This window comes from Nuphar pumila, chromosome 7 (assembly GCF_984573655.1).
Source record: "Nuphar pumila chromosome 7, dmNupPumi1.hap1.1, whole genome shotgun sequence".
NCBI lineage: Eukaryota > Viridiplantae > Streptophyta > Magnoliopsida > Nymphaeales > Nymphaeaceae > Nuphar > Nuphar pumila.
The window spans coordinates 10,762,757-10,789,329 of NC_143255.1; the positions used below are offsets into that span (position 1 = coordinate 10,762,757).

Genomic DNA, 26,573 nt, shown 5'->3' on the forward strand with positions numbered 1-26,573 from the left:
GCCTGTGTGCACTATCTCAGGAAGTCCAAGGCGGCAAACGATCCTAGCAAGGATGTATCGTATCATAGGTGTCGTAGTATCACTTTTTTTTCTTTGAATTTTCATTTTTTGTTGCTTCTTTTGAATTTTCTGCATTGATTTTTAAAGTGACCAGCACAACCACAATAATAGCCTAGGCTTCTACTTTTCTCGAACATATGATTATTTATGAGATGTTCTTCCACGATCTTCATTAGTCAAGATCTGCCGGCTAGAAGCATCTGCAAACTTTGTTTTAAATTCTTCATTCATCAAGCTACTAGTTACTGTGATTCATGCTTAACACTATCTGGTGCTGAATTGTTTAAGAAAAACTACTAATATCTCATAATTTTTGTAGAGGATTAAGCAATAAAATTGCTTGCAACTCATCATCCAATATCAACTTTACAAATGCTAATTGATTCACAATCTTGTGCATTTCATTAAGATGCTCCACTACCGAAGATCCTTTTCTTTGAATTTCATGTTCACTAATTGTTGAATGAGGAACATTTTTTTTGTCATTTTCTCTCGTACAAATCCTGCAGCTTTTTTCATAAAGACTTTGCCATAAGTTCATTAAATACTTGACAAAATATTACATCATCTAACCCATGGCGAATAGTACGATTCTTTCAATTTTCATCTAATGTGATCTTAGGTTTATCTTCAATGAAAGCATGCAAGTCCTTCACATATGGAAGACCTTACATCTTAACTTTTCATATTTGTCATTTTCTTCCATTAAAACTAATCATCTTTTGTGTTGTGTTTTTTATTCTTAACTCACATAAATATTAAACAAAACTAATGACAAGTGCTCTTGTACCAATTATTGGGAAAGAACCAAGAGTAGAGGAAGTACTTCTCTACTTTGCGAATCTCTTAGGAAAATCAACAAACACTTAGTAAGCACAATCACATACATCTCAAACTTCACCAGATCGTATGCAACCACCTCCACTAAGAAAAATATAAAATGAAATAGAAATAGTAAAGCATAAAAAGATAAAAACAAAGAAATTACACATCGATTTACATACAAAAACCTCTCCAAAAGAATATGAAGACAACCATGGAATCACTGCACGAAATTCACTATGTGAAATCCGGGTCACAATGCCTTCTTAAGCTCTCAAACTCAAAGCTACAATCCCCTTGCTTACAAGAACCCCTCTTTTAATTGATGTTATGCAGCGGCGCTGCATGCTTAGCATACAACTCCCCTACTGCTAACCATCTATCTCGACATTTCTCGATACGGACATGGTACCCATCTTGAGAAATGTAATGATAGATGGCTATAATGTGAAGTCTTTTAACGATCCAAACACAGATTAAGCTCCAGACATCAATAAGAAACATGGCCAAAAAAGGCCATAAATCATGGAATCCCATGCTTAATATTGGATGTCCTGCATGGATGGTTCATCCATGGGAGAACTGCATCATGTTGTTGTCCATGTGTAAAAGTTGAAGCTATTGAACCTGGCCATGTTTGACTAATCCATTATTCGCAGTATCATAATTGAGCGGTCTCAGGTTCGAATACCAATGGGGCTACCCTAGCTTGACTTTAAAAAAAAAAATCTACAACGCAGCTTGAAAGCAACCTCCTTGACATAGAGCATCTCACACTTGGGAGTACTCATTTGTATATCCAATTTCACTTCACTTTGCAGAAGTCAGTTGTAGGCTTCGTAGCAAAAGTGGTACGCTCCATTTTCTAGTATTTATGATAAATGAGTATGCAAACTCGTGTTTTTGAACTGCAAGGTGGGAGCCTTGGCCTTAGTGCTAAAGCAAAGGAGAGACCTACCCAGTGGTAAACGCCAACTCCCTGTGAAAAAAAAACCCAGTGTTTTCTGCGTTTAAAAAAAAAAAACAGGCAGCTCTGCAAAGATGTACAAATACTTTCAAGAACTAAGGTGACTGGAACTGCAGAATTATTTCTAGATTATGTTTTGTACACAAAAAGTACCACGCTTGATATGTACAACAGAAAAGATGATTGAGAACTATGGTTACAACAGATCAATTTCAACTCTTTGCAATTAGGAAGTTTGCCGCAGTATTTGGTACTAGAAATAAATGTTCCTGGAGAAGTTGTACAGGTCTCTGCATTTCTTTCTTCTAATTATACAACAAAATGATTCTGGCAGGCTATTTTCTCATACCTCGTTTCATACCAACCTTCATTGACGAAGAGGAGGAAGAAGAAGACAGTCTGGATCCTGCCTTGTCTTTGGTGAAAGCATTCAAGACAACATCCTTGAGCTCGTCAAAACGCTGGCGTTTTATCCTCTGCTCATCTGGTGTGCCCTTCTCGAGGTAGAATAGGTCCGGCAAGTCGTCCTCCATAAATTTGTCCAGGACTTGGGAGCAATGTGGAAAATAACGCCTACCCAGCTCAACTGCGAGAATATTCACAGTGGATATATCGAAGGTAAAAAAAAAAAGAAATTAAAGTTGGTAAGGGGTGCGACTCAGACAAGAATCAACAGTAGGAAAGATATTGTGCATCAATCTATCACATAAAATGGCCTGTCAATGAGTAACATGCATACACAGTATGAAACAAAACAGTCAATTCAAAGACATCAACTGACCCTGCATATTCTATAATTTCAATAGACTAAATCACCAATCATGATTGGAATGCAATCCGGATATGGGCTACCACATTCTTCTAATCTACATTTATTTTCTAATGAAACTGCACTAGATTTCTCCCTTCTCATTTAGATATAATCACAAGGGGCAGTAGTAGCATGAGAAAGCTCCTACAAAGCCAACATATTTCCTATCAGTCTGTTAAGATAAGTCAACCACTTTAAAGTAAAGTTTATTTAGTCTTAATGTTATTTTTTGTATTTTATACATAATGAGGGACTCTAATGCAATTTTGTTCTCTTGGCTAATCTCTATTTAAACTTAAGGAGATTAGACCTAAGTAAGTTTCCAAGTTTTTACTTTCTCTCTTTCTCGTTTTTTGGGTATTCTCTGAGCCTTTCCATCTACATGGTATCAGAGTCGTCGATCTGGGAGGGCGATCTCAAGTTTTGTGTCAAAGTTCGAGTGAAGGGTATTAGATCACGTGAAGAAGATAAAAAAAAAATCACGTGAAAAGGATCAGATAAAAAGGTGTGTCGTTCTTTTTTTCTCGAGTGGTACAGATCTAATAACAGATCTGAGGTCTAACAAAAGTCATGACTCAGATCTGCAATCAGATCTAAAAGTTGCGTGGATTTATCGGTCTCTGTCTACCAAACTGAGTGGATACAAATATGGGTTTTGTGCTGAAGACGTAAAGAGGTAATGTCAAAGTGGTCGTGAAGTGGGTGACGGGAAATTTTTTTTTTGGTATCGTGGATGTTTTCTGTGACCGTATGCTCTGGGTATTTCAGATCTGATCATAAATCTGAATGTAGTGGAGATTAAATATGGTTTTCAGTCGTGGACATGCATATTTTGGTTGGGTTCGCTCAAGTCTGGTTGTCGTGAAGAATATTCATATTAAATAGTCGTGGATCTGCAACTTTTTCAGAGATCAGATCACAGATCTGAGTGTGGTGAAGATTTAATAATTTTCTTCTGTCGTGGACCTGCATACTTATGTTACTTTATATTAAATTGTCGTGTTTGTTTTTGGATTTGATTACAGATCTGACTCCTTTGAGTGTGGTGAAGAATGGATATCATGTTCAGTCGTGGAACTGCATACTCCTATTTTGTTTCACTCATATCTGGTTGTTGTGAAGAACAACTTATATTCAATAGTCGTGGTTTTGTTTTTATCAGATAAATTGTTCTAGTTGGTTCAGATCTGATTGCGGATCTAATGTCGTGGTGAAAACTTATCATAGTAGTGGATTTGCACAGTGTGGAGCTGATCTCTATCAGTTTTTTAATAAGTGCGTGTGGAAGTTTATTGCAGCAGCACTATTCGTGGTGACTATTGAGGAAGTGGCATTCCATATGGGTGATGTCTCGAAATCTGATTTCAAGAATGAGGCTATTGGGGACTATAAAGCCTTTGCAAATCCTTTCTCCTATGGTTCTTCTGTGAAATTAAATGAAACTAATTATGCACGGTCCAGAACATTTATGATGTCGGTGTCTGGACATCGTAGAAAACACATACTCTTGGAATCTGAACCAAATGAGAAGACAGGAAAATACATTACTTGAGAAGAAGATAATGACATTGTTATGTTATGGATCATGAACAACATTGAACCTCATATTGCATATGGCCTAATTTACTACAATACGGCTAAATAGATGTGGGACAATCTTCGAGATACGTACTCTCAAGAGACTAATGTGAGTCGTATTCTCCAAGTTGAACAAGAAATATATAATTTGCAGCAATGTGATCAGACATTGGCCCAGTATTATGCCTCCGTCAAAGATGCTTTTGAAAGACTTAATGCTCATAGACCACTGTGTTGTTTAAAACAAAAAGATCATCAAGAACAAATTATGGTTGCTCGGTTCCTCACAAGACTATCTTCAGATTTCTCAGTTGTTAAAGTCCAAATGTTAAGCGGGTCTGATGTTCCTACTCTTGCCGATGCATACAATCGGTTGAGTCGACTTGCCATCTCTCTTACCCAATCTCAACCTGCATCTCAGTCATCTGCTTTAGCTGTTTCATCAAGTTATGGACGAGGAAATACTATGAATGTTACAGGAAGAGGTAGTGGAAGAGGTATGGGAGGTAGAGGTAAACTCCAATGTACCTTTTGTGAAAAATCAGGACATTTAGAAGATCGTTGCTGGGATAAACATGGAAGGCCTGTCTCTTCTCCATTAAAGCCTAATGTTCCAAAAGTCAATGCTACTAAACTAGAGGTAGCAAATGACACCACTATCCCCAGTGATTGCATCACTCTTAGTCGTGCAAAATATGATGAACTGGTTGTTCACCGTCCTTCAAGTTCCTTTTCTCCTGTAGCTGGTGTGGCCTACTCAACTGGAGACTATCTTTCTCCTGATAGTAAGTGGATTATTGACTCTGGTGCATCTAGACATCTATGCGAAAATTCTCAAAATTTTACAGATCTAAAGACTAGTACTGCATATCGGGGTGTCTCATTAGCTGATGGGAGTTAATCCCCTGTTATTTGTCAGGAAAATGTTTTTATATCTTCTTCCTTACAGTTGAACAATGTCCTTCATGCTTTGTCATTTCCTCAAAGTTTACTCTCTGTTAGTTGCCTTACAAAAGAGCTAAATTGTAGAGTGATATTTGATCCTGTGTGTTGCCATTTTCAGGATTTGCTGACGGGGAAGAAGATTGGTGGAGGCTATGAAGAAAATGGAGTCTACTATCTACATCACCCAGTGGGAAACATTTATGTTGCAGTCGATGATTTTTCGAGTCCTGTTCAGTGGCATCGTCGTCTCGGACATCCGTCTTTATCAAAGCTCTGTCGTATCATCCCTCAAATTCCATCTACTACATCATTCCAGTGTGAAGCATATCAGTTGAGCAAGCATCATAGGAGTTTGTTTCCTTCTAGTCAGAGTCAGTCCAATCATAAAGTCTTTGAACTTCTTCATGCAGATGTATGGGGTCATAGTAAGATTCCTACCAGGACTCAATATCGTTATTATCTTGTTAATGTTGATGATTTTTCAAAGTTGTCTTGGGTGTTCTTAATAAAAGAAAGATCTGAAGTTCCTAGTATTCTTAAATCATTGGTTATTGAAATAAAAACCTAGTTTGAATCAGTTGTCAAGATTATCCGCACTGATAATGCCCTTGAGTTTAAAACAAAAGCATTGTTGCAATTTTATCAGGACCATGGTATTCAACCACAAACCACGTGTGCCTATACTTCCCAACAAAATAGGGTGACTGAGCGAAAACACATGCATCTCCTTGATGTAGCCCGCACCCTTATGATTCAATCAAATGTTCCTGCTTCGTATTGGGGTGATGCGATTACCACGGCTTGCTTTTTGATCAACCACATGCCTTCATCATCCGTGGATGACCAAATTCCCTTGCGAATTTTGTATCCTAATGTACCCCTCTTCTCGCTTTCGCCCAAGGTATTTGGGTGCGTTTGTTTTGTGCACAGACTCGGACCTGACCGTGATAAATTAGTCACTCAAGCCACTAAGTGTATGTTTATAGGCTATCACAAAAATCAAAAGGGGTATCGATGTTATGATCTGATTTCTCGTCGAGAGTATGTCAATGTGGATGTATCTTGTTAAAAAGAAAATATTCTTTTAGTTGTGGTAGTAGTATGTAATTAGTGAAAAGTAGAGAGACTCTTTTTGTAACCCATTATTTTCTAATTCCTTCTAAAGGAGGGATTAGGGTCTAATAACATGATCACGAGTTTTCCCTCTTCTCTCTCCTCTCTCTTCTTATTTTCCTCTCTTCTCTATTAGGGTTTCCTACTGCCGTGTGTGTGTGGGTGTCATCTGGTCGCTAGATCGACCAGGATCATCTAGCCTACTTCAACATGGTATCAGAGTCACGTCCCCTCCTGGGATACAGTTTCTGATCGTGGGTCGTGTAATGCTGTTGTGGCTGATTATGGAAAACGGTAGCAAGCTGCATCAAGTGTCGTGAAACGTGGAAAGTGGCTGATCATGGAAGCACTCAGATTGTGGGTCGTGTGATGTTGTTGATCTGATTTGATTCTCTGTGTTGTCGGCACAGATTTTTTTCATGATAAAAATCTGATCGTTGTAAATTGATTGGATGCTGCGGGCCTTAAAACAAATGATCTTTGACGTGTGGATGGTGGAGAAGTTCAAATCGAGTGAAGATCTGATCCATTGAAGGCGTTAAGGGATCTGTTCTCTGTGTCAGACGCTGATCTGGAATCAGATCTGACGTCTGAATCTGGGAGTGTTGGCGTTGGTGGAGCCAATCCTATATCGGATCTGACGAGTCTCAAAGTCAGTTCTAACGTGTGTGTTTTTTTTTTGTTTCTTTGCTACTGTAGTGTTGCAGATTTGATTTGTCAGGTCTGGTAACTGTTTGTGATTCAACCAAGATGACATCTCGTCTGTCAAAAGATGGTGATCAAGAAAGGGAACCGGCTGGAGAGTATAAAGCATTTGCGAACCCTTTCTCGTATGGGTCCTCTGTCAAACTAGATGACTCGAACTACGCGAGGTGGTCCCAGACGTTTATGATGTCCGTTTCTGGTCATAAAAAAAACATGTTCTGTTAGAACCGGAACCACCCGATAAAACAGGAAAATACAACACATGGAATGAAGATAACGGCATCGTTATGTCGTGGATGATGAACAACGTATTGCCCCATATCGCCGATGGTCTCATTTACTACAACACTGCGAAAGAAATGTGGGACAACCTTCGAGATACGTATTCTCACGAGACCAATGTGAGCCGCATCTTACAAGTCGAGCAAGAAATTTATCAACTGCAACAAAGAGATCAGTCGCTAGCCCAATATTATGCATCGGTAAAATATGCATTTGAAAGGCTGAATGAACATAGGCCCCTCTGTTGTACTACACAGAAGTCCCATCAAGAGCAAACCATGGTTGTAAGATTCCTGACTGGACTATCATCTGATTTCGCAGTTGCAAAGGTTCAGATGTTCACAGGATCAGATGTCCCAACTCTTGCCGAAGCCTACAATCGCCTGAGCAGACTAGCTATCACCCTTCCGCAGACTCACTCTGACTCACAAACATCTGCTCTTGGAGTCACCCCAGGTCAGGGTAAGGGAAACTTCTTCAATACACGTGGTAGAGGCAGAGGAAGAGGTAGATTTCAGTGTACCTACTGTGGCAAATTGGGGCATCTTGAGGACCGGTGTTGGGATAAAAATGGTAGACCCCTTGCTTCTTCTCAGACATCAAGCGTGTCCAAGGCCCAAATTGCGAAGTCTAACATAGAGATTCCCTCTGGTCCCTCCAATGACTCTGTCACTCTTAGTCGTGCCGAGTATGAAGAATTGGTGTCTCACTGCCCTTCTAGTTCGGATGTTGTTACTCCTATCGTTGATATTGTGTGCTCTGCAGGTGAGAGATTAAATCACCAAGGTAGTAGATGGATTATTGATTTAGGGGCCTCTAGACACCTGTGTGGGTCTTCAAAAAAAAATTTCAAGCTAGACCCCATGGGTGAACATCATAAAGTTGTCCTTGACGATGGGAGTATATCTCCCATTGTGGGACAAGGAAATGTTTCCATCTCTCCGTCTCTTCAGCTGACAGATGTGCTTCATGCTCCTTTCTTTCCTCAAAATTTATTGTCAGTTAGTCGTATTGCAAAAGAACACAATTGTAGAGTGATTTTTTATCCTTTGTGTTGTATGTTTCAGGATTTACTGACGGGGAAGAGGATTGGTGGAGGCTATGAAGAAGGAAGAGTATTATCTTCATCAACCACTGGGAGTCGTGAATGTCGTGTCTGAGACATTCTCCAGTTCTTATCAATGGCACATTCGTCTTGGTCATATGCCATTGTCAAAACTTCATTGAATTCTTTCTCAAATTTCTCCTTCTGCCTCATTCCAGTGTGAAGACTGTCAGTTGGGTAAACACCACAAGAGTTCTTTTCCTTCAAGTCAGAGTCCATCGAGCCAAAGATTATTTGAGCTTCTTCACATTGATGTATGGGGACCTAGTAGAGTTACTAGTAGGTCCCAATGTCGTTATTATTTGGTCATTGTCGAGATTTTTCCAAATTGTCATGGGCATTCCTAATAAAAGACAGATCGAAAGTTCCTTCTATCCATATGTCTCTCATTATTGAAATAAAAACTCAGTTTGATTCTCTTGTCAAGATCATTCACACTGACAATGCTCTCAAATTTAAAATCAATGAGTTACTACTGTTTTATAAGAATCATGGCATTCGACCTCAAACTACTTGTGCCCATACCTCCCAACAAAATGGGGTAGCTGAAAAGAAGCATAGACATCTTTTAAATGTTGCTCGCAGCCTTATGCTGCAATCATGTATGCCTTCTTCATATTGGGGAGATGTCATACTTACAGCTTGCTACCTTATCAATCGCATGCCTTCATCCTCGTTGGAAGAACAAATTCCTGTGAAAATCCTATACCCCAATGCACCTCCTTTCTTGATCTCTCCCAAGGTGTTTGGGTGTGTGTGTTTTGTTCATAAACTAAGGCCTCAACGAAACAAACTATCGGCTTAAGCCATAAAATGTATCTTTGTGGGCTATCCAAAAAATCAAAAGGGGTACAAGTGTTATGATCCCATTGCTCGTAGAGAGTATGTCAGTGCGGATGTCTCCGTCTTTGAGTCCATTCCTTTCTTTTCAAGTACTGCCTCCAGATTACTATGTGATCAGGGTGATGCTATGCCATTACCTATCCCCCCTCTTCCCTTGGAGTCAATTCCTATGAGCTTTCCTACTCCTCACACTCAGTCATGGTATCATGATCCTCCTCTGGTATACTCTCGTAGATCTCCTCCGGAAACAGAACCTACACTACCTTCTTCCTCAAAAGTGAGTCCTCCAGCTCCAATGAATGAAGCATCTATTGTGGATGATAATTCAGGAAAGGTAAAAGGCAATGCACTTTACATCCCATTTCTAAGTTTGTTACAAATGCCAGACTTGGGAGTCACATGAAGCAGTTCATCATAGCTCTATCTACTTAATCTCTACATCTTAATCACCATCAGGCAGTCGTAGACCCCAAATGGAAAGCTGCTATGCAAGATGAGATGGAAGCCTTAATTACACGGAACACTTGGGAGTTGGTCACTCCTCCGGTTGAGGCTGATATTGTTGGGTGTAAGTGGGTCTATACCATTAAGTATAAATTAGATGACTCAATTGAAAGGTACAAGGCCAGGTTGGCGACAAAAGGGTACACCCAGACGTATGGAGTAGACTTCTTCAAAACGTTCTCTTGTGGCACGCCTTGGTACTATTCGGCTGGTAATATCAGTGGTTGTACATAATGGATGGATCTTATGCCAGTTGGATGTGAAGAACGCATTTTTGTATGGTGATTTGTCTGAGACGGTGTATATGTAGCAACCTCCCGGGTTTGAGGTTCAGGGAGAGTGTTACAAGGTATGCAAGTTAAAGAAAGCAATATATGGTCTAAAACAAAGTCCACGTGCGTGGTTTCAAAAGTTGTTTGAGAGCATGTCAGCTTTTGGTTTTAACGGGTTAGCATCAAACCACTCATTGTTTGTTGAGAAGACTCCCACGGGTGTTGTGGTTATGGTTGTGTACGTGGATGATATTATACTCACAGGAAGCAATCAAAAAGATATCTCAGAGACCAAAGATCATCTACAGAAGCACTTTGTTACCAAAGATCTTGGTCTTCTTAGATATTTTCTGGGTATAGAGGTGGCTCGAAACCGTGAAGAGTTAGTTCTATCACAAAGGAAGTATGTACTAGATTTGTGACAGGAAACAAGAATGTTAGGAGCAAAACCTGCTAATATTCCAATGGATCCAAAATTGCACATATTTGAAGAAGCAGAACCTGTTGACAGTAGAAGTTTCAGATCTCTAGTTGGCAAACTCTTGTACGTTACAGTGACAAGACCAGATATCTCTCTGGCAGTAAGCAAGATTATCCAGTTCATGGATAAACCAACCCAAGTGCATTGGAAGGCAGCAATGATGATTCTCGGGTACTTGAAGTCTTCTCCAGGTAAAGGACTACTATACAAACCAAGCTCAACTCTTGACATACTTGCCTATTCTGACACAAACTATGCAGGAGACATTAGTGATAGAAAGTCCACCACGGGGTTTTGTGTGTTTATAGGTGAAAATTTAATAAGCTTGAGAAGTAAAAACCAGACCGTAGTGGCCTGATCGAGTGTTGAGTCAGAATACAAAGTCATGGCTCAAACTGCAGCCGAAATGATATGGGTTAGATCTGTTCTAAGAGATCTACGTGTACAGACCTCAATGCCAATGGTAATGAAGTGTGATAATAGAGCAGCCACCTATATTGCAAATAATTCGGTGTTTCACGAGAGGACGAAACACATTGAAGTCGATTGTCACTATATAAGAGATCTAGTACAGGCAGGACAAATCTCTATCTGTCATGTTACTTCAGAGGATCAAATTGCTGATGTGTTTACTAAACCGCTTGCTAGTGTGGGTTTTCTCAGATGTTGTGACAAGCTGAGCATGATAGACATATATGCTCCAACTTGAGGGGGAGTGTTAAAAAGGAAATATTATTTTAGTTGTGGTAGTAGTATGTAATTAGTGAAAAGTAGAGACTCTTTTTGTAACCCATTATTTTCTAATTCCTTCTTAAGGAGGGATTAGAGTCTAATAACATTATAACGAGTTTTTCCTCTTCTCTCTCCTCTCTCTTCTTATTTTCCTCTCTTCTCTACTAGGGTTTCCTGCTGCCGTGTGTGTGGGTGTCATCTAGTCGCTAGACCAGGATCATTCAGCCTACTTCAACATATCTTTCTTGGAGTCTATTCCATAGTGATAGGAAGCAAGTTGATCAAGATGACTCCTTTCCTCTTCCTATTCCTCCTTTTCCTTTGGAATCAGTGCCCCTATCACCGACTCCAGCTCCATCTTCCTCACGGTTTCACAATCCTCCATTGGTGTATGTCCGTAGAGCTCCAACCCTTTCAGTGCCTCTATCTTCTTCTTCTCATGAGGTAAGTACTCCTGGCAACAATGATATTTCTGTTGATGACAACAAGCCAATTGCTCTGCGAAAGGAGACACGGCAATGTACCTTATATCCTATGTCTCAGTTTGTGTCACATACCAGAATTGGTAATCGAATGAAAGCTTTTATTTCAGCTTTATCTGCTGAAACTATTCCTATGAATTGTCAAACAACAGTACTCGATAGCCGGTGGAAACAGGCTATGCAAGATGAAATGGATACTTTACTGTCTCAACAAACATGGGATCTTGTTGATCCTCCATTGGATGCAGACATTGTTGGATGTAAATGGGTATACACCATTAAATACAACTCAGATGGTTCAATTGAAAGATACAAGGCCCGGTTAGTAGCAAAAGGTTATACTCGGACATATGGTGTTGATTTCTTTGAGACATTTTCTCCTGTAGCACGTATGGGCATCATTCGTCTTGTTCTCTCCGTAGTTGTTCATCATGGATGGAGTTTGTGTTAACTAGATGTGAAAAATGCATTCCTATATGAGGATCTGTCTGAAACAGTCTACATGCAACAACCTCCTGAGTTTGTGGTTGAGGAGAAGTGTCAGAAGGTGTGCAGATTAAGAAAGGCGATGTATGGTCTAAAGCAAAGTCATCGTGCATGGTTTCAAAAGTTGTTTGAGGTGATGTCAAAGTTTGGTTTTAATAGGTTAGCGTCAGACCACACATTATTTATTAAGAAAACTAACTCAGGCATAGTTATTATGGTGGTATATGTGGATGATATCATCCTTACAGGAGATAACATGAAAGACATTGCAGCCACGAAGGCTCATCTTCAAAAACATTTTGTTACAAAAGACCTTGATTCCCTTAGAAACTTTCTGGGCATTAAAGTGGCGAAGAGCAGTGAGGTTGTAGTTCTGTCTCAACGGAAGTATGTTCTTGATTTATTAAAAGAGACAGGAATGTTGGGAGCTAAACCATCAAATATTTTCATGGATCACAAAGTTCATTTGTTGGATGAGGGGTCAAAACCTGTTGATAGCAGGAGCTATCGCTTATTGGTAGGAAAGTTATTATATGTGATAGTGACTAGACCTGATATTGATCTGGCTGTAAGCAAGATTAGCCAATTCATGGACAAACCGACTGAGATACACTGGAATGCTACAATGATGATACTCAGGTACTTAAAATCTTCTCCTGGAAAAGGGTTATTATTCAAGAAAGGGGGTACCCTGGAAGTAGTTGCTTACTCTGATGCTGATTATGCTGGGTCTATAGAGGATAGAAAATCTACCACAGGATTCTGTGTATTTGTGGGAGGTAACCTAATCTCTTGGAGAAGCAAGAAGCAGACCGTGGTTGCTAGGTCGAGTGCCGAATCAGAATATAGGGCTATGGCCCAAACGGCAGTTGAATTAATGTGGGTTTGCACTGTGTTGACCGATCTTCAAGTGAAGTTTTCATCACCTATAGTGATGATGTGTGACAACAAGGCAGCTACATATATAGCCAATAATCATGTATTTCATGAGAGGACAAAACATATTGAAGTTGACTGTCACTATATAAGAGATATGGTTCAAGCTGGACATATCTCTACCAAGCATGTAATATTTGAGGATCAAGATGCAGATATTTTTATAAAGCCTCTTGTCAGGCCTAGTTTCTCAAAATGTTGTGGCAAGCTGAGCATGATTGATATCTATGCTCCAGCTTGAGGGGGGAGTGTTAAGATAAGTCAACCACTTTAAAGTAAAGTTTATTTAGTCTTAAGGTTGTTTTTTGTATTTTATAGATAATGAGGGACTCTAATGTAATTTTGTTTTCTTGGCTAATCTCTATTTAAACTTAAAGAGATTAGACCTAATTAAGTTTCTAAGTTCTTACTTTCTCTCTTTCTCGCTTTCTGGGTATTCTCTGAGCCTTTCCATCTACACAGTCCTTATGCTAACTGCTCAAAAAACAAAACATAAGATTGGATGTTCCAGAGACGAGAATTACTATCCGAAATGGCCCATGATCAAGTAAATACAGTTACCAAGGGGTGGCCATCGGGCATGGCTGGGCCGGCCTGAATAGGGGCAGTAAGGACCCAACAGGACTGACATAAGCCCAGGCCGATTATTATTGGGTTTGGGTCGGGCTCAGGCCACCAGGTTCTTTTCAGACCAGGTATCCAATCTGCCATCAGGTACCCGGCTCAACTGCCACCCCTAGTTACCCATAGTAAGTTCCATAGTGATACTCTTAGTTAGCAAGGTGAGGTTACTATTTGAGAAAAATAAAGGCATGTTTAACCAGATGACATGATAACACGAATTTCTCTTCCATTAATAGAAGGTTAACATAGTAATAGTGGTAGAGGGCAACAAGGCATCGCAGAAGAAGGATGAGAGCTATACCCATCCACTACCATACACCCTGCTCTCCCCTAAACCCTAACAGAGAAAAGATCTTGCATCATCAACATTCAAATTGATGTAACATGCTTATTTATTAAACAATTTGTTTCCTATTTAACCACTCAATGAGAAGGGTGAACATACCGGTTTTTACCAGAGCATTCATTCTAGAATGAAGCTTTTTGTCCGTCATTGAAGGAGTCTCATTCAAGTCAACTTGCCTCAAATTTGCAGATGAACTTTTGGTGGCAGAAATACCAGCGAATTCTGATGTGGTCTCTGTTTGTGCTATTTCCATGGCCAGCTTAGCCTCAGCAGGAAATAATAGCCTTGCAAATGCAACTGGCGTGCATAACAGCAGCAATTAGAAATTCACAGTAGGTTGGACAGAGGCCATGACTCAACAATCTCAAAATGGTATAACTGGTAAAAGAGGAGAAAGCTGCCCCCAAATTTCACGATGACAGAGTTAAAAATGCAATATAGTGATATTTCTCTTACAACAAGAAGGTAAATATACTATCCAGAAAAAGAAGAGACAATGAAAAAGAAAAGGAGACAATGATATTAAATAAGATTCAATTAGGTTATAAAAGAAAAAAGCAAATTCTCAGGTTGAAATGTTAGGTTTCTTGATGAGCATTCTTGTGCGATCAGGCAAAGTAAAGTTTATTTCAAAATGAGTGGTGACATGGTAACTGCCCAAACTATAAATCCAGCATTTTCATGCTGCCATGAAGATGAGGAGATTAAACTCAAAACGAGAAAAGATCTTGACATGATTACACATGGCTAGCCAAAGCTTGTTCATAAAGAGTGTGACACAACAGAACCCACTGCCATTATCTCAAAATGAAACTGAAACTCAACATGTGATTGGCTAAAGCAGTATTATCTAATCTCAGTCATAACCATCACTATTTAAACATTATATATATATAATGTTTGATGTTGAGGGTTCCCACTTCCCATCGTTAAGATAGATTGCAGTTGCACTTTATTTGCACTTCTTTTTTTATAAATTGAATAAAGTTCCCTAAAGCTTGGCTTATACTTGTCACAACTTTGTGAAAGTTAAGCTGAAACATGTACCGGTTCCAGCATCATGTCAAAGGATCATGGATTTGTCAGCACCTTTTACATAACAGCCCAAACTTCAGCAACATCTATATGCATCATCCATATCGGGGCCTACTTAGAAAGGGTAAATATTTGGTATAATGAAGATATGGAACTATTGAGTAGAAATCATCTCCTTTTCACAATTTTTTTGTTCTTTTTAGATTGGACCTTACAGATGTGATCTACACGGTTTGTTACTAGAAAATGAGTCTTGAATCATGTGATTATGATATGTAAACAAGTTTTTCAAGAGCTTAAAAAAATAAATAGCCCACAATGCATGAATGACCCAAAATTTCTTGTTTCTACGTCAGAAATACACAATCTAAGGCCCAATCCTTGGTAAACAAACCATGTTGAAGACTTCTACATGGCCAGATTGCATTGATACATCTTTCACCTTTGGTTTTCATCTCAATAGTTCCGTACCTTCATTAGTATCAAATATTTACCCACTTAAAAATAAATAACAGTTCAGCCATAAATTCAATTACCCTGCATATAGATAATATACACATTTCAGCATACAGAGAAAATATGCCAAAACTCACCTCTGTTCTCTAAATAGAGCAGCCTCATGTGGAAATCTTCAGTCATTTCCATCGAGGAGACAGTCGAATCACCTATAAGTGGGATTCGTCCCTCCTCTCGCCCAAGGATGTCAATGCATATCCGGTTTTTATTTGACTCTTTTCCCTGCTCAATTTGTGCATAATAGTCCTTTGCCCTAGTGAGCCTCTGACATATCTGGACTGCACTCCTGCCATCCATTGTGATTGCTGATGCACACGCACCCTTCGTAAGCAGTGACACTAAAATAGCAGGTTCCCGACGCATTGCTGCCACATGTATCACTGAATATCCTCTGCCGTTTCTCAAATTAACATCAGCAAGTTTGAGTTCCAGCAACTCAGTAACAATCTTAGAGTCACAGTAAGCTGCTGCATAGTGAAGGGCGTGTGCATTGTCCAGAGTGATATTCCCTTCCTTTAAGAGAAGTCTCACCAATTCGACATCATCAGAATCCAATGCCTTGTGGATTCTCTTAATATTTTTCTCTCGAACATGATCCACAGTAGGAGCATCAAATCCTCCTTGCTGAAGCTTGTGACGGAGTGATGTGATCTCATCAGCCGCTTCACATGGAAGCTCTTTTTCAATTGATACCCGGTCAAGATCAGATTGTGCAACCCATTGTATACATTTAGTGAGTAGAGGGCCCAGTTTGCAGGAGCAAGCAACAAGAAGAATAGGTATGACATCTTCAATTAATGCTTTTTCAACAAAGTTGAATAGGTGCCTCTGCACATAATAACACTTCCATTGAACATTGTAACCATAAAGAAAAGAAGCAATAGGTAACAGAAGGCAGGTGAAAAAACAGCAATGCTTAGCCAGTAATGCATCAGCTTATTGTTATATAGCAACTAAACTAACATATATAGCAATGAACCCAAAAAAAGTGACTTGAGCTCACAACACGAAACTGCACCATATGTAGAGGATTTGAGATAGAAAAATGTAAAATACTCTTTATGGAAGAATTCGTGCTTTGGTCACGGAACACAAATGCAAGATAGTATTAAAATAAACTTCACTTTTTTGTGTTCTGAAAAAATTTTAGAATGTCCATGCTTGAGCCTATAAACATTTTGAATATCACAGTATAAGATTTACCAAGCCCCACAACGGCATTAGTAGTTTTCTGCCATGCAGAAGATTGCTATAAAAGCAATTCAAGGAAGCACTGCAAGCAAATCTGTGAAATCAGTCAATCAATGGCTTTGGAAATGCATATTATGCATCAGATACAAATAAAATTCAAAGATGGGGAGAACACATTCAAGCTTCTTGGAAAGGGGGAAGAGTAATTAGCATTGACTACCTACTAATCACTTCAGCAAATGGAACTACACAGAAACAAGCATCCCAGAGTAACTACATGGGATCTGACAAGAATATATTTTTCTATTTGCTTATTAATTTTTGCAATCATAATACCAGCTTTTACATTATTTACTTTAGAACAGTGTAAATTGTACATTAAAATGATAAATATGACAGTTTTTGGAAGCCTTCTTTCTATGTGTGTTTTTCATTGTGGGGAGACCACATTCAAGCCTTCTTTCTACGTATCCTTGCGTTTTTTTTTTTTGCACTAGTGAAATGTCTAGACGTGAAAACAAGTTATACCAAAAATTTAACAAAAACATTAAATTAAAGAAAGAGGAGAAAAAAAGGACTATAATAATTGAATCCTTGAGTTCCTCATCAAAACCCACCTAAGAAACACAAGAACATTATTTTTTATGTGAAAGAATTTGACAGAAACTCTATACATCTTTATTATGTTGTATAACAAAACATATACTATATGTGCAAATACAAACGAATACCATTTTAAAGATATATTTTCTAACAAGTAAATATGCTTAGCTTTTTGTATGCATTTAATGATCACATATAACTTTTATAAGCCCAGTTGGACCTGCATACAAGGGACAATCAACCATTTTGTACATATAATAAAATCATAAACAAAACTGAGAAGCGAATCCAACTGGAAGCAGAGGAGACACCTCAGCTATCAGGCAACCCAGAAAACAAATAAGGGAAAACCACAACCACAACATGGTGATCTAATGGTTCAGCAGGAAACTTAAATCACAAACAACTCGCAATTCCATTTCCATTTCTATAACACATGCCTATGCCCATTTACTACAACCTTCACTCTTCTCCTTCTCCTTATTCTTCTCCACCATAATAATCACGCAGATGCAAACCTTAATACCTATTCTGAAATGCTATCACTTCTTGATAATTTCCTAGAACGATGATCAATAGAAGATAATCCAAAAGAACTGTTCCATGGTATATTTTACCATATTTTAGTTAATGATCTGCAATTCAATGATACACAAAACCATTTTGAGTGACCCAGTGAATTCAAGTGTTATACTTACCATAGCAGCTATATTAGTTCCATTACCAAGCGTAAATTGCAAACCGAAAAAACATTTCAAGGAAAGCAAAAGAAACAGCACCATTAGAGAAGATTAGCAACCTGCCATAGTGAAACCATCTCCTTTATCTCAAAGGTAGATGATGCATACATCAGCTCCACTGCAAAATCAATAGCAGGACGGCAAGAGTCATGGTTGCAGGCAGCATCCACACAGGTGGAAACCTCCACAGGAGATGGTTTCAGCCTGCCAGTATACAAATAATTCAAGATGATCATAAAGGCATCATGCCCGACGTTGCCGCTAGGGACCAATTCCTTAATATCATATTTCAGCTTCCCTTCTTTCTGGGATGAAGAATTCCCTTGAGAGAAAAGATGATGAAAGAACGGGCTTCGCGAGGCCAAAATACATCTGTGGGCACCAACAGGGATTCCTTCAACAGTTATCTGAACATCGCTGCAATTGAATTCTGTATCCAGCAAGAGCTGTTCCAAATTGGAGCTAAGCCGGAACAAACTGATGGATTCCATATTGGCAATCTGAAAATGAGGGTTTGAGTGGATTCCTTGCTCGGAGCTACTGGACACAGACACGCTATAGTTACCACTGCCATTGGATACGTAGGATGATGAAGCAAAATTCAAAGAACTGGCTGGCTCTGCTATATCATCCATCTGTAGAAGCCCTAATTCTTCTCTATAAAGACCAAGAAACTTCTACTTCCAAATAAGTGTAACATAGGCCTCGAGTGTCCGAAGCTCATGCAGATCAAGTCAATTCAGAACAAAGACAAATGGAAAGAACAAACAACTCTGGTTCATTGATCACTCTCGAGCAAACCAACTCATAGAAACCAATCACCAACAAATTTAAACTTGGTACAGATTAACTCCGATCCGGAACGATGATGCTGCGGCCGAAAGATCATTGGTTGGTGCTGCTATACAACTAAACCCAAGATCAGAAGGCCTTGAATCTCTGGATAAATAGCCTGGTTCTGCTTATACGTCAATAACCATAACATGACCAAACTGAAAACCCAGAACGATTACAAGCAAAAAAATTCTGAAAAAACAGAATTTGAACTAAACTCGCTTCTTTCTTATAATGGAACAATCGCGACCCCCCACCCCGAACCCCAACCAAGAAAAAAAAACAAGTAATCAGCAAACCGTTCCTCAAACACTTTGCAGAGAAAAGGGCCCAAAAGAAGTCCTGCTATCAGGATTATGTACCTCTTTCTTTGCTTTTTGGTGTTGCTAATTCTAAAAAAACATTTCTAAAATCAAAATCAAATGCATAAAACACAAACATAGAAGAAACCCCCCACCAAACAAGAATCAATTACATACCTAAACAAAAATTAAAACCAAAACATTCTTAGAATTCAGATTTCAGCAAAACCCACCTCTTTTCTGCTCCAATCTCAACATCCACAACCCAAAAACACAAAATAGAAGGAACGCCCACCCATCAAAATTCCCCACATATCCACCTCACAAAATCAAGAATTCTCACAAAAAATCCAGGGAAGGTCATCAAATACCTTTTTTTCAAGGTGGAAAAAAAAACATTTCATTCAAACAGTAAGGATGAAAGAAACCACCAACTTATCCAATCAGAAGAAACAAAAAATCTCACGATTTTACAAAAGAGAAGACCAAAAGGACCAAGGACGGCCTCTATATTCGCAGTCCAAAACCATCCTCAGATCTAAATCTCAAATTGTTGGGAAGTATGAACACAACGAAAAACAAAAAAATAAAAATAAAAAAGGAAGGAAAAAGTCTTGGTCCGTCGATCTGGGGTCAAATCTTAGGGTTTGAAAAGGTTGGGAGAGAGAATAAAAAGGACATAAAAGGCGAACTCGTAGACACGGCAAAGAGAGAACGGAAGCAATAATTTTACTTGTTTGCGTGTGTGCATGTTCTTGTACGAAATCAACACTGAGTCTGCAGTCTTTTTATTACTTTAATCGATAAACATTTTATTACTTTAATCGATAAACATTGAGAGAGAGAGTGGGGGGGGGGGGGATGAGAGAGAGAGAGGGTCGGGTGGCAATCGGATTGGCGGGTACTATGCAGACTGGAAAATAAGTTTTGGAGGGTCCGGGCGATGTGAAAAGGTCAGGAAAAAACGTGGGCGAGACACTTGTCTCGCTCACTTAAATGACTAATAAGGCTCCCCTTCGACCCTCTGATAGGTCGAGACCTAGTTTCTTGGTAATCAGAGGTTAGGGAACTAACGACTTGAATGGATCGACCCGTTCGTGTTAGTTATAAATGGGTTGGAGGTTGATGAGTTTGTGTAAATGGGTTGACGCACTCGCTTAACTAGGGATGGCAGTGGACAGGGGGAAAGCAGGGCCCCGCCCCGCCTCACCCCGTTTGAACCGGGGATGAAGAGTATGAAACGGGGAAGGAGGCGTGAACGAAGGTTAAAATCCATCCCCGTTCGGGGGTGAAGGCAGGAATGGACGTGCACTTTTCTTCGCCCCGCCCCACCCCATCCCCTCCTCATCCCTGCACCGACCACTTTTCCCCGCAATAGCCCCGCCTCATCCCTGTTTGAACCGGGGATGGAGGACATGAAGGCAGGGGTGGAGGATAAAATCCATCCCCGCTAGAGAGGCGGGGCAGGGATGGAGGATAAAATCTTGAGGCCCCGCCCCACTGCCATCCCTACGCTTAACGCATTTATTAAATGGGTCAATCGGGTTGGTGGATTGGCATACCTCAAACACGAACCTGACCCGTTTAATAAATGGGTTAGGCGGGTCAACCCATTTACCATACGAACCCGTTTAAGTTAAACCCTAACCCGGTTAAAAAGCAGGTTGGCTGGTCGGGTTGGCTGGTCGTGTCAGATTTTGCCACCCTTAGGCACACGTATTGTTCGGTGTCGTTAGTGTGATGGGGTAGATAGTGACGATGGCGTTGGTGACGTGTTTGGTAACGTCACGGTATGTTCAGGCTGAGGTGAGAAAACACGAGAGAGGTGGTAATGGACAATGGATGATGCTGTCTCTCTCTCTCTCTCTCTTCTTGCTGTATGCCACCACCTCTCTCTCTCTCAAAAAGTCAGGAGGCTTTGTGGGAGCATTCATAGCTCTCTCCTTTGCATTAAAAAAGGTGAATTTTATCGACTTCGTTGTGTTTGAAAAAAACAAAGAAAGTATTCTGTTCATAATTTTAAGTGGGGAGGTTGCAACCAGTGTTTTGATTCTATATTCTGACGAGAGTTGTTTATCGCTGTTTATAGAAAGTTGGAGAGAGAGAGAGAGAGAGAGAGAGAGAGAGAGAGAGCTTGGATTGGGAGATGGAACTGTGGCAGCGAATGAGTTTGAACCAGTATTATCAGAATCGATTTCCGTGAGAATTGTTTTTATTTTTAATTTTTATGATATGATATTTATTGGCCATGATCTTGTTTAAGCATTAAGTACATATTTTAGAATTTCATTGGACCGGTCATTTACTTTATTTCTGTATTTTTCGTTGTTTTGGACATTTTTATGTTGTTGAACCTTTTATTAAATAAAAAATAAAAGAGTTATTTGCAAAAGCTTACCCAGTTTTCTTTGAATTTGATAATTTAGATTCAGACTAAAAAGGATTGGTAATTCAAATGCATGACTCAGTGGTTCTCTTCGAACCTCCGTGGTTTTTGTGTACCAAATATTGAGCTGCCAAAAGACATCATATTCAAAAAATGAGTAAAAAGACTTGGATGGAGATAATAGGAAAGGATATGAATGCTTTAAATCTCATCAAGGACATGGCATTGGATAAAAATGATTGGAGGAAAAGGATTCATGTGAAAGACCCAAAATGATTTTCTTTTTTGGTTCATATCGCAGACCCCAATTGTTTTGGGATGAAGGCGTAGTTGTTGTTGGAGAGACTTCAGATCAAGTTGGAAGAAGGTGGGAAAAAGGGCAAATAGAAGTAAAACCCAGAGTTTTCTGGTTGGGCAATCACCACACTTAAAATTGGTGTGTGTGGAATCTAAACCCACTCACAAAAACCCATCTAAAATAGGGAATTTTACTACAGATTAATAGAGAGAGAGAGAGAGAGAGAGTTAAATTTGATATTTTTTAAATTTACTGATTATTAATTATGGTTGAAAGGAGGATACTTACCATACCCGTGCATTTGAATTACTAAGCAGTATGCATTTGAATTATAATGTTTTAAGGTACGAATTTCAATTATGAAAAAAAGTAGGTATGTTTTTGTAAATAATGTAAACAAAAGTTAAAAGGGCCGATTCAGAACGACTCGATTTAATTCTAAACTGACCGATTTTTTTTGTATTGTTTAATAAACGATTGGGTTCAAAAACTGATGCTGACAGCATTGGCTTGAACTTATGGGGGTGTTTAAGGAACCAACAAAATTTTGAAGGTTTATCCTCATTGCTCTTATAGGTACTGGTAATAGGAAATTCGGAGGACTTTTTTTTTTTCTTCTCAAATAACCATGAAACCGTTTCCATAGAAGAAATATCTGGCACATTTGCAAGCTCCGTTTTCTCAATTGAGTAAACTGGTCATTTTCTCTCAGGTGGATACGGTTTCCAATGCTTTGCAAATACGTGATTCGTTTTGTTAGTTCAAAACGACCAAAAGGAAACATGTGATTTTCATAGGTGAGAAAGTATACATGTAAAAATATTTTTTACTCTTGGGACATGTTGGTTTTGGTCACGGGTGGGGATGAATAATCATGATTGAGAAAGTAGAAGCTGTGATTGTTGGTCACAAGGTCAATCTTGACACTTTCACAGGATTCAAAGCAAAGACAATCACAGCTGGCAATGGCAATCACAACTGGTACTTTTCTCATGTTTCAGTAACCTTGAGAAAGTCGGGTGATTGTGATTTTTTTTATTGGTAAGTTGGAGTTAGGCAGACCCAACAGTTTACATTATACCATTGCGATTTGAACTTGCAACTTCCCAACACAAGGTGACGTGCACTAAAAGCTCCTACCGAACAAGCGAAGCCCCAGTTGGTGCAGTGATTGTGATTTACATTCATAGGATCTTGAGAAAATACAAGAATCACAGGGCATTGCATACATGCCCAAATTTTCTTGAGAAAACACATCTCAACACTTTCTCGGGGAAGCGAGAAAACACATCTCAGCACTTTCTCGGGGAAGCACTCTACTTACCAACTAGGGAACGTACATTGAACAATATGTTGGATTTGAGTTTAGGAAAATAGCTTGATTTAGGTCTTTATTATCAAATTTGGAGAAGTTAAAGAAAAGTTGGATATGTTCTACATCCATAACTAATTGATGTTGAACATGAAGTCGGTGAAGGGGTTGGATTTTGATAGCTGTTCCAACCACTGCTGTCATTCATACCAAGAACTGAACAAGAGTAAATATCAAGTGATAGAATCAGATCTAAGCTCTATGATTTAAATTTTAACCTAACCCTTCCAGATGAATCAAATTGGTAGGCAATTTCCACCACCAATTGTAAATGCAGAATATTTGGAAAAGTAATAAGAATATGATTCTTGTGTACCATCTTTTTTCCTACTTCAAGGAAAGGTGAAGGAGGAAAAGGAAACAACCAAGAGATTGCAGACATAAGTCTTTTTCAAACTTATCACTAAAGGTGCTGCAAGAAACTTTTTTTTTTTTATACTCAAGCTGGGTTATGCAGACCCCACCAGTTATACAAAATACCATTGGGTTTTGAACTTGCAACATCCCAAGACAGAGTGACGTGCACTAAAAGCTCCTACCAAACAAGCAGAGCCCGCATCGGATTAGAATGGTTAGAAACTTGTGAATGGTGTAAAGTAGGGGTGTCAATGTGGGTCGGGTTTGACCCAGACCGGTATAAAACCCTATAGGGTCAAGGTTTGGTGATAAATAGGAAGACCCGATTAGAATCTGTGAGGAACCCGAAGGGTCCAATTAATACACAGAGCTGGATATGGTTTGTAAAATTTTACACTAGAGTGGGCCCGACCCGAGTTCGGATTAAAATCCATAATTTTTCAATGTAAAAATGATAAAAAAAATTATTTTACTGGGTACGGTTTGAGTCTGGTTCATCTAGTGTTTATAGGATCCGGGCATGATTTATCTTATGATAGGTTCATTTAGATCCGGATCCAGACCCGACACCATCATCTCAAATCTGGTTTGAGTCTGGTTCTGCTGAGTCCAAACCAAACCCTACCCTACCCTACCCGTTGACCTTCCTAGTGTAAAGGAGAAAGTGCACTTGCACAACAGGTTAAAGAAGATCATCTCATTTGCTAACTTCTTCACTCTTTCATCTTCATTCACTTAGGGCCCAATTGTTTTAGGTGGTTTTCATATCAAAGTGAGATGTCGGCAGGTATTTCCCACCATAGGTGAAACAAACACCCATACAGAGGAATGGAAAATGCCATGCTGGCACGTGTTACCCCTGATGTTTCCCACTTTCTTTTTTCCATGTGAAAATCTATTCACACCTCTCCTCATATGAAATGACTTTTATGAGAAAGCTGAGTAGGTAGGACTTTCTAGAGACTCGTGCCCTTTCCTATGAAAAAGTCTTCCCTTATGTGTAAATGAAATAAAGTTAATAAAACAGGCCCTTGAACTTATTATATGTACTGTATGGCCACGAACCAACTTATAGCTGATACACAAAACACCTACTTGTAAGGGTTCTACAAGTTTTATCAGAGCCGTCGATGCTCTAGATGAACGCATCTAGGGCATTCAAAATGCACCGCTGAAAATAAACTCAAAACCTTGTGTTTGGGAGGCAGGATGAACGGTTACTAGAGGTACTGTCAGAACTGTATCTGCTCTCTTTTTATATTCTTTGGTTAGCAGCAAGTATTAGTATTACAAAGACTGAAAAATCCTCAATCATTAAGGCATGAACCCCTGATCCAACATTCCATTGCCAAACACTGTCCTGTTAAATTGGCATGTACTATGCCTTAGTAGGTACTTATCTGCACCTATGTACTATACCTTAGTAGGTACTTATCTGCTCCTACCCAGGACAGTCTAATCAAATGATTGGGTGGTGAAGAAAAAGGCTTATAAATGTGATCAACATTGTTTTGTTCAGTAAAATGGCGCTTAGAATGATGTGATTGCAATGTATGAAAATATTTTTAAAGGCTTAAAAAGAGCTTACAATGTATCAAAATTAGCGATTTTTACCTAAAACATGAGCACATGGTGAGGGAGAGAGGGGTTGTTGTCTCAGTCAAATGTTGGTAGACATGGTGTAGACTTTAACCCATGTGTGCCTACCAATCACTGGGTGGTGCACCCAGCTTTTAAGTCCCAATTACAGTTGGAAAATTCGGCTAAGTCCTTGGACATATATGTAGCTTACAATCCCAAGCTTGTCACCCAAAATTTTTTTTTTGATTGCTGACTTCCTTGGTGCTTTTCGAGAACAGGACAAGGAGGAACACCAAGACCACAGACCTTTGAAAGTTTTGAGCCATAATTGACTCAGTTACAAACACTTGCATAAACTTGCACAAGGGCTTACAACCTGTTTTTTATTTCATTCACTTGCTTGAAATACACTTTATAACATGGCTACATGCCACAGTGAAAGGCATTACTTTACAGTTGGTTCTCTTTATTATTTGATAGCATTTAGATCACCCATGAATGCTTGAAATGCAAGAAAACACAAAAGCTCTCTCTCTCTCTCTCTCTATATATATATATATGTCTAACCGTTTGGATCTAGAGATTATCGAATCCTATTTAGTCAATGCTTGTCTAATTAAATTCAGATTCTAATGATAAAAAGTAATGCTTAATCCTAATCCAATTAGCTAATCAGATATGTTTTATATGCAATAAGGCCAGATTATTTATTAGATTTGGACTTGGCTTGTTGTAGCTTTATGCACGTGAATAATATAGGTTTGGTATCTGATCCATCAGAGTAAGCCCAGACCCACCCAAATAATATGCAGCCAGATTTAGGTTATATTGAGTAGAGAAAATAGACATTCAAATATGGTTATGCTCATTTGGTAGGAGCGACTCATGAATTTCACCAAGTTAAAGGGAGAGAGGTCACAAGTTCGAAGCCTAAAAGTAAGTATCCTTTGCTGCAAGGCCAAAGTAGTGGGCAAGGAAGACTCCAAATCTTTACACTATTAGGCTGGCGAGAGCAAATGAGGTGGCTTATGTGGTTGTTGAAGAAAAAAAGAAAAAGAGAACCCTCAACCCATATAATTTAATTATTCTTTGTATATTCACTTTTACTTAAAATATATATAAATACTCTAATCAGCCTGGTTAGGTTAGATACATAACCCGACTCATGTTACTAGGGTCGAGTTGGGGTCAACCTAACTGACATTCATGAACCTATCCCATTGACAGCCCTGACTTTTGGTCCCCATTTTGAGTGGGCCCCGAC

General features: G+C 39.2%; 1 protein-coding gene across 5 annotated transcripts; it reads right to left on the reverse strand.

The window, feature by feature from the left end:
* Positions 1-1,935: 1,935 nt before the first annotated feature.
* Positions 1,936-19,999, reverse strand: LOC149831119 (BTB/POZ domain and ankyrin repeat-containing protein NPR1-like). Of its 5 annotated transcripts, none has more exons than XM_090013679.1 (5): positions 19,549-19,955; positions 18,239-19,077; positions 15,723-16,473; positions 14,194-14,391; positions 1,936-2,435 (listed from the first exon to the last, which is right to left on the reverse strand). In XM_090013679.1, the coding sequence occupies exons 2-5, from the start codon at positions 18,812-18,814 to the stop codon at positions 2,185-2,187; spliced, it is 1,776 nt and encodes a 591-aa protein (XP_089869805.1). In that variant the 5' UTR covers positions 18,815-19,077; positions 19,549-19,955; the 3' UTR covers positions 1,936-2,184. The 5 variants fall into 5 exon arrangements, 4 of the variants coding, with proteins under 4 accessions (XP_089869805.1, XP_089869807.1, XP_089869806.1 ...); XM_090013681.1 differs by having other exon boundaries at positions 18,239-19,131; XM_090013680.1 differs by having other exon boundaries at positions 18,239-19,137.
* Positions 20,000-26,573: the final 6,574 nt, after the last annotated feature.